This window comes from Lithobates pipiens, unplaced genomic scaffold (genome assembly GCF_037356315.1).
Source record: "Lithobates pipiens isolate NorthernLeopardFrog02 unplaced genomic scaffold, aLitPip1_a1.2 Scaffold_18, whole genome shotgun sequence".
NCBI classification, from domain to species: Eukaryota; Metazoa; Chordata; class Amphibia; order Anura; family Ranidae; genus Lithobates; species Lithobates pipiens.
This window is the reverse complement of record NW_027507758.1, coordinates 195,701,262-195,709,494: the sequence shown is the minus strand read 5'-3', so window position 1 is coordinate 195,709,494 and position 8,233 is coordinate 195,701,262. Positions and strand designations below refer to the sequence as shown.

The window sequence follows — 8,233 nt, the reverse complement described above, 5'->3', positions numbered from 1 at the left end:
CGCGTGTAGCACTCGCTGCTTCCGTTCGGACAAGCGTACGGCCTTGCGGTAACGCTTTATATACAGCGCATGCGTTCAAGCTCCGCCTGCGTCGCCCGCCCCTGACGTTCCGTGTGACCGTATTTCCCCACCCCTTTTACCCTCGTTCCGCTGTGGGAGATTGATAGGTGAAAATGGCGGACGGAAATTCAGTGAGCAGCGCGGAGGAAAGCCCTGAACCCCATGCTTCCGGAGCAAGGAAGAGATATAAGGCCACAAACATGGCCTTTGAAGAGATGGTGGAGATGGTGGATATATTGAGAAGGGAGGATTATGATGGGGAAAATGGCCCGTACCCCAAACCCAATATCCACAAAAGCGGCATCATGGATATGGTCGTCACAACTTTGCAGAGCAAATTTGGGGTACGAAGAGGCAAGTACCAGCTCCGGAAACGATGGTCCGACATCAAGTCCAGGGAGCCGGACCAATATCATCGCATCAAAAAGGCCCTGAAAAAAAGTGAGTAAACTCCGCGTTTATCGTGACTGTCGGACATAATCGTTCGTATAGGTATTATATGTAAATCTGGTGAATTTGATCGTGTCTGGAGGACATAATCGTTCGTATAGGTATTATATGTAAATCTGGCGAATTTGATCGTTCGTGTAGTTAATAGTTCATTTAATGAGCGCATATGCTTGTTCGTATATGTGGGTGTAAATAGCATTAATTTGTATATGGTGTAAATTTATCTGGTGTTGGATTAGATTTTAATTAGTTATTCATTTTTTTGTATTTTTCATGATAAACTGAATTGTCACACTCAGTTTAGGATATAAATTTTTAATAAAGTTTCATAAATTTATTCAGTGCAATGTAGTCTCAATAAAAAAATGAAATAGATAGATAGATAGATAGATAGATAGATAGATAAAATGCTGGTTCAACATCTGGACTGGGAATCATTTAGTGTAGTTTGGGACATCATAGAACATTTTTTGACATAATCACACACAGGTACTCCAGGGGATGATTCGAGTGTGTCCGTCTGTGAAACTTGGACAAAAGATATAAAGTATCACAGTTTGGTTAAAGGCTAGGTTCACATTGCTGCAATGTACAAGATCAAATGTGATTTGCACCGCACTGCAGTGCAAATCACATGTGATCTCTGTGTGATGCGATTTCAGCCATACATATAGTATGGCTGAATTCGCATTGCATCCGGCCCAAACTTGTACATGGTCCTTTTTTTAGTCCACAGCCGAATCGGATCACATGGGTGTTCACACCATGTGGTCCGATTCCTGTCCGAGTTTAAAGATTGCACTGTGATATGAGAACTAATTTGGAGGTGTCAATAAAACTTTACACTGACACTCCCAGCAGGTCACATAGGGCAGTGTGAACTGCCTCCGGGAGGCATGCGATGCGTGAAACCACAGTAGATTTGCAGCGTTCGCACATCGCAGCAGTCTGAACACAGCCTAACTAAAAAAAATTCATTTTAATGATGTATTAAACTAGGAGCTTGTAATAACCAGCTAATAATTGTACACCACTTCAAACCAATGTTTCATATTCAAATTTCTGAACTCAAATATCACTATGCTTAAAAGTATACCTTTTTTTTTTTCATTCTCATAGGGGAAAAAAGACTCAGACAAGAGGCGGAGCAGCCCAGGACCCCCCGACCTCACCAGCCTGATTGGGCAGTTAGCCCAAGCCCCGTGTCCGTGATGGAGCTGCCCAGCCCTGTGTCCGTGAGGGAGCTGCCCAGCCCCGTGTCCGTGAGGGAGCAGCCAAGCCCCGTGTCCGTGAGGGAGCAGCCAAGCCCCGTGTCCGAGCTGGATCAGCCCAGCCCAGGGCTAGATGTGGAGGAGGAAGAGGTGGTGGAGATACACACCCCACAAAGTGAGTGTCTGACAACCCAGCTTAAGGTAAACAATTAATGGCTGTATATGTTAACCAATTTTTTATCTACACATGTTTTTAGGTGATGATCTGGTTGTGGAAGGACAACAAGCCGCAGAGCCATTTACGACCGACAGTGCCCAGAGGCTGATTGGGCAGATCATGGCCTGGAATGGCAGGATGGATTTAATGGAGAACAACATCCATGCCATGCAACAACAACTGGTCACTATGAGGCAGGAAATGAAGAACATGATCGATGTTTTAGGGAGAATCTAAGCCCCTTTTCCCTAAAACGAAAGATCATGTTCTTCATTTCCTTCCCAAATTTTTTTTAATGTTTTTACAACATTGTTTTTAGAGGCCAAATTTTGAAGATGCACACGGTGTGTCAACATGTGCTATGTGCCATCAGAGGATCGCAATGTACGCATTTGGTGTTTGCAAACCCTTCCTCATTCTAGTATGTGAGAGGAAGGGATTGCACCCACCAAACACGTCCATTGATCACTCATGATGGTACATAGCACATGTTGACATTACCAATTTTTGGTGTGCATCTTCAAAATTTGGCTTTACCCCTTGTTTTCTGTAAATAGTTAAAAATGAGATTTTATGTATTTTTTTTTATAATTTTATTTTATATATAGATATATCTATATATTTCTATGTTTCCAAAAAAAAAAAAATTACAAAAAACAAAAAGAAAAATATCTAAAAAAGAGGCACTAGTTGGAATGTGCACTATTAAAAATTCCAAAAAAAAGATGTGTGTGTGTGTGTGTGTCTACTTCTTTCAATACTCAATACCAGTTTGGGAAGTCATTTTGTGTTTTCTGTCACAAAGGGCCTTATTTACTATTGGCAAAAACCACTTTGCAATACAAATGCACTAGGACAGGAATATGCAATTAGTGGAAATCCAGCTGTTGCAGAACTACAAGTCCCATGAAGCATAGCAAGACTGACAGCCACAAGCATGAGACCCAGAGGCATGATTGACTTGTAGTTTTGCACCAGCTGGAGGTTGGCCAATTGCATATCCCTGAATTAGGAGAATGTAGGAGACAAGCACCGTGAAAAGCAAACAAGAACCAAACTTAAAAATTTGAACAGACAATACATATTTCAAGAAAAATAAATTTTTATTGGTCAGCTGGCATTGGAATAGCCCCCCTACCATTAAAATAGCTGACATAGCGGTCACGCACCTCACGTGCTGTTTGGGGGGCTAAGCTAGGAAGGGCATGATCCAGCCCTGTGAGTTCTGGTAATATTAGTCCGGCCTCAGGCCCAATAGGTTGCAGGTACTGGTTCCCTGAAAGTTTGCGGAGAAAATTGTGCAAAATGCAGCAGCAAAGAATCACATAGTTCAGTTTATACTCTGCTAGGTTGATCGCTGTCAGTAACAGACGGAACCGGCTGGCCATAATGCCAAAGGCACTCTCCACAACCCTTCTTGCTCTGGCCAGCCGGTAATTAAAAACCCTCCTCTCCGGGGTGAGGGTCCTTTGGGGGAAGGGTTTCATCAGATGGTCACTCAGACCGAACGCTTCATCAGCTAGAAACACAAACGGTAGACCCTCCACATTTTCGGCATCTGGTGGCAAGTCCAGGCCACCAGTGATGAGACGGTGGCAGAACTCGGTCTGCCTAAAGACTCCTCCGTCAGACATCCGGCCATTCTTCCCCACATCCACATAAAGAAAGTCACATTGTGCTGACACCACCGCCATTAGCACCACACTATGGAACCCCTTATAATTCCAATAGTAGGACCCCGAATGGGGTGGGGGCACAATCCTCACATGTTTCCCGTTGATCGCCCCTCCGCAGTTGGGAAAGTCCCAAGGGCAGCGAATTGGGAAGCCACAGTCTGCCATTCCTGTGGCGTGGAAGGAAACTGGGGAGTCAAACACAGGAAAAAAAAAAAATTAGTCATTAAATAAAAACAATTCATAACAAATAAAACTCAAAAACATTTTGGAACACCAGTTAAACAGAAATATTGCAAATTTTTTTCTGCAAAAAAACTTAAAAATAGACGGCCCAATTCACAGATTAATCAGCCCTCTGATGGACCAGGGGACATAAGTTAGGTGGGTGAGTGGGGTGGGGGGACTAATTAATGAGTAGACAATACCTGCAACCAATTTGAGTGGGGTGGGGGGACTAATTAATGAGTAGACAATACCTGCAACCAATTTGAGTGGGGTGGGGGGACTAATTAATGAGTAGACAATACCTGCAACCAATTTGAGTGGGGTGGGGGACTAATTAATGAGTAGACAATACCTGCAACCAATTTGAGTGGGGTGGGGGGACTAATTAATGAGTAGACAATACCTGCAACCAATTTGAGTGGGGTGGGGGGACTAATTAATGAGTAGACAATACCTGCAACCAATTTGAGTGGGGTGGAGGGACTAATTAATGAGTAGACAATACCTGCAACCAATTTGAGTGGGGTGGGGGGACTAATTAATGAGTAGACAATACCTGCAACCAATTTGAGTGGGGTGGGGGGACTAATTAATGAGTAGACAATACCTGCAACCAATTTGAGTGGGGTGGGGGGACTAATTAATGAGTAGACAATACCTGCAACCAATTTGAGTGGGATGGGGGGACTAATTAATGAGTAGACAATACCTGCAACCACTTAGAGTGGGGTGGGGGGACTTATTAATGAGTAGACAATACCTGCAACCAATTTGAGTGGGGTGGGGGGACTAATTAATGAGTAGACAATACCTGCAACCAATTTGAGTGGGGTGACTAATTAATGAGTTGACAATCCATATATATATATATATATATGCTCATTGGAGTCTTCATCTGACCCCGGCCTGTCTTTGACCTTGAATCTGCCTCCACCTCTGTCTTTCTACCTCACCGGCCGGGGCTGGCATTTTCTGTGTCGAGAAAAAGGACCATTCCCTACAGCCTTGTATCGATTAACGTGGGTTAAACAAAATAACCATCAAGAATCATTATCCTCTACCTCTTGTGCCCAAACTCTTCCAAAGGCTGGGATCTGCAGTAATCTTCACTAAACTAGACCTCCGTGGTGCCTACAACTTAATCCGTATCCGAGAAGGAGACGAATAGAAAACAACTTTCCGTACCCGATTTGGGCACTTTGAATATCTTGTCATGCCCTTCGGCCTGTGCAACCCACCAGCAACATTTCAACACTTTGTTAATGATATTTTCCATGACCTTCTGGACTTGTATGTTATAGTATATTTAGATGATATCCTAATCTTCTCCTCTTCAGTTACCGATCATCCCAGGCACGTCTGAAATGTTTTAACTCGGCTCAGGCAGCACAGACTTTACGCTAAATTGGAAAAATTGAGCGCCAGTGCATCCAGTTCCTCGTCCTAATCATTTCTGTCGATGGCATTAAGATGGATCCCCAAAAGGTGTCTGCCATCCTAGACTGGCCCACTCCTTCCGATAAGAAAGGTGTCCAACACTTTATTGGCTTCGGCACTTTCTATCGGAAGTTCAACAGGGGCTTCTCTGTGATAATTGCCCCCATCACCAAGCTGACCAAACAAGGGAACCAATTCTGTTGGTCCTTTAAGGCGCAATCCACCTTTTAAAAATGTAATGAGCTATTTACTTTCTATCCTGAAATACCCAGATCCTACCTTGTCATTCGTCTTTGAAGTGGATTAATCAGAGATTGCAGTAGGGGCCGAGGTATCCCAGTGGCAAAGCACCAAGACCCTTCTTTATCCAGTGGCCTTTTTCTGACGTAAGCTCTCTACAGCGGAGAAAAATTATGATGTAGGAGATCGGGAGCTTCTGGCCATCAAGGCCGCCCTGGAGGAGTGACGTTACTTGCTGGAGGCTGCTGCACATCCCATTCTGGTCGACCACAAAAACCTGGAGTATTTAAGAACAGCCAAGAGTTTGAAACCACGGCAGGTAAGGTGGGCTCTGTTTTTCTCCAGATTTCAGTTCCACATCACCTACAGACCTGGTTCTAAAAACATCAAGCTGAATGCACTATCCATGATTGTTCCATGATTCTGGGGAATCCTTACCCCCAGACACCATGCTTCCTGCTGGAAATTTCCTGTTACTCCAAGGGGCTCTCCTATCCCGAATAAGACAAGCCTCTATGGAATAGTCCCCGTCTGCTGAAAATGATGTGAGGGCACAAGATGGCTTGTTCTGGCACAAGGGCAAAATGATTGTCCTAGAGAGTTTGAGGGTGGCAGTATTGGAGCTCTGCCATGACCATAAGTTGACTGAACATTTTGGTGTTCTGAAAACGGCAGAGCTGGTACAGCGCACATTCTGGTGGCCTCAGCTGACAAACAACTGCAAGAGCTAAGTGGAGTCATGCACTACCTGCGCTCAGAACAAGAATAGCCGGGCGAGAGTCTAGGGCTTACTAAAACCCTTACCCATCCCAGAAAAACCCTGATAGATGATTTAGATGGATTTAATAGTGGAGCTCCCCCAGGCAGAAGGTTTTTCTACCATCTTTGTTGTGGTGGATAGATTGTTTAAGATGGCTCTTCTGCCTATGAAAGGCACATCTTCTGCTATGGAAACAGCAAAGTTTCATTAAGGAAATAGAGGCTGCATGGAGTCCCATCAAGTATTGTGTATGATCGAGGTGTTCAGTTTACCTCCAGGTTTTGGAAGGCTCTCTGTGGTTCCCTTGAAATTTAATTGGCATTCTCATCTGCCCACCACCCCCAGACGAATGGGCAGACGGAGAGAACTAATCAGACTTTGGAGCAATATCTCCGCTGCTTCTCTGCCTTCTCACAGGACGATTGGGTCTCTCTACTGCCTATTGCCAAGTTTGCCTATAACAACTCTTTGCACAATGCCATTAAGCAAACACCATTTTTTGCCAACTACGGCTTCCATCCGTCCTTTCTGCCCGGTTCCTTACCCGAGTGTGCTATGCCCGCAGTCTCCGAAACAATGGACATCTTCCTCACTAACAATAAACTGTTACAGGAAACCATGGCTAAAACACAGGAACACAAGAGGATGTTTGACAGGAAGAAGCGGGGAGAGCTTATCCTAGAACCTGGCAACCAGGTTTGGCCGTCCACGGCTAACTTAAAAATGGCGTGTCCCTCGAGGAAGCTGAGTCCTAAATTCATGGGTCCTTTCTCGGTCAAGATGAAAATTAATGATGTGACTTACGAGCTTGACTTACTCGGTACGCTGAAAATTCATCCAGTTTTTCATGTATCTCTGTTGAAGCCTGTTACTCCCAATCCCTTGAATTCCAGCCTACCAGAACCTGTAATCATTAAAAACAAGGAAGAATTTGAGGTGGAAGCAATCCTGGATTGTAGGAAAAGGCACAACCAAGTCCAATATCTAATTAAGTGGAGGGGGTATGGACCAGAAGATAATTCCTGGGAGCCGGAAAGCAATTTGCATGCCAGAGAGCTTTTAAGGAGTGCCCACGCCAACAGACTGGCCCAGATGGACATCCGGAGGCTGCCCTTGAGGAGGGGGCACTGTTGGAGAAGTTCCCAGAATGGATAGCACCTGTGCTCTAGTTGTGCGGGTATATGGGCGCACTGTGCTTGGCGCCAATTGGCCTATTTAAATGTCTGTGCACCTTGCTCCGTGCTGTCCGATCTGCAGCTACCTGTGTCCTTGCTCCCGTCACTTTGTCTGTACGTGTGATCTCCTGACTAACCGGCTTGCCCATTAGATTATTCTCTGTCTTCTGCCTGCATCTGACCCCAGCCTGTCTTTGACCTTGAACCTGCCTGCTCCTCTGTACTGTGCTGCCTGCCTGCTGCCAATGCTGCCTTTGACCTGACCTGCCTGCTCTGCATCTTCTGCCTGTGTTCCAGCTGTCTAGTGATCACCAATCCACTTGCACCAGGATCCTTGGCCTTTCTTTCTGCAGCCACCTGCCAGGCTCTCATACCACTCTGTACTCCTGTGCTTCCTGTTCATACTACCAGGGTCTGCAAACCAGACACATAAGGGAGACCTTCCCCTGCTATATCGGGCTCAGGTACGTGGAAGTCTGACAATACCATATTTGCAACCTTATAATAATAATTTATATGTAAATATACAGATTCATATATGAATAACTAATACAAATATATTATAACCATATTATAAAAGAAAAACCTTATTTAAAATACATAATACAATAGGAATTGTGAATAAGCCCTCTGGTTTCTGTAGCTTATTCTGAAATACTATTTAGGTTTGTAAACTCATTTGAAATATGATTTCCTAAACTATACACTGTCTGTAGCAATCCTCCCTTATCTATAAGTGTCAATGACAAGAGATATATAACCTGGGATAATGGTACAGACAG

The 8,233-nt window shown here is 44.4% G+C and overlaps 1 protein-coding gene across 1 annotated transcript; it reads left to right on the top strand.

The window, feature by feature from the left end:
• Positions 1–1,649: 1,649 nt before the first annotated feature.
• Positions 1,650–2,308, top strand: LOC143990104 (uncharacterized). The gene is made up of 2 exons (XM_077490287.1): positions 1,650–1,896; positions 1,979–2,308. Exons 1-2 carry the CDS (start codon positions 1,722–1,724, stop codon positions 2,173–2,175), a joined length of 372 nt encoding a protein of 123 aa, XP_077346413.1. The 5' UTR covers positions 1,650–1,721; the 3' UTR covers positions 2,176–2,308.
• The last annotated feature ends 5,925 nt before the right edge of the window (positions 2,309–8,233 follow it).

Bases quoted from the DNA above. Each gene is read 5' to 3' on its own strand.
- LOC143990104 (XM_077490287.1), top strand. From the start codon at position 1,722: ATGGAGCTGCCCAGCCCTGTGTCCGTGAGGGAGCTGCCCAGCCCCGTG. The intron at 1,897-1,978 runs GTGAGTGTCTGA...ACATGTTTTTAG, and splicing joins GGAGATACACACCCCACAAA to GTGATGATCTGGTTGTGGAA.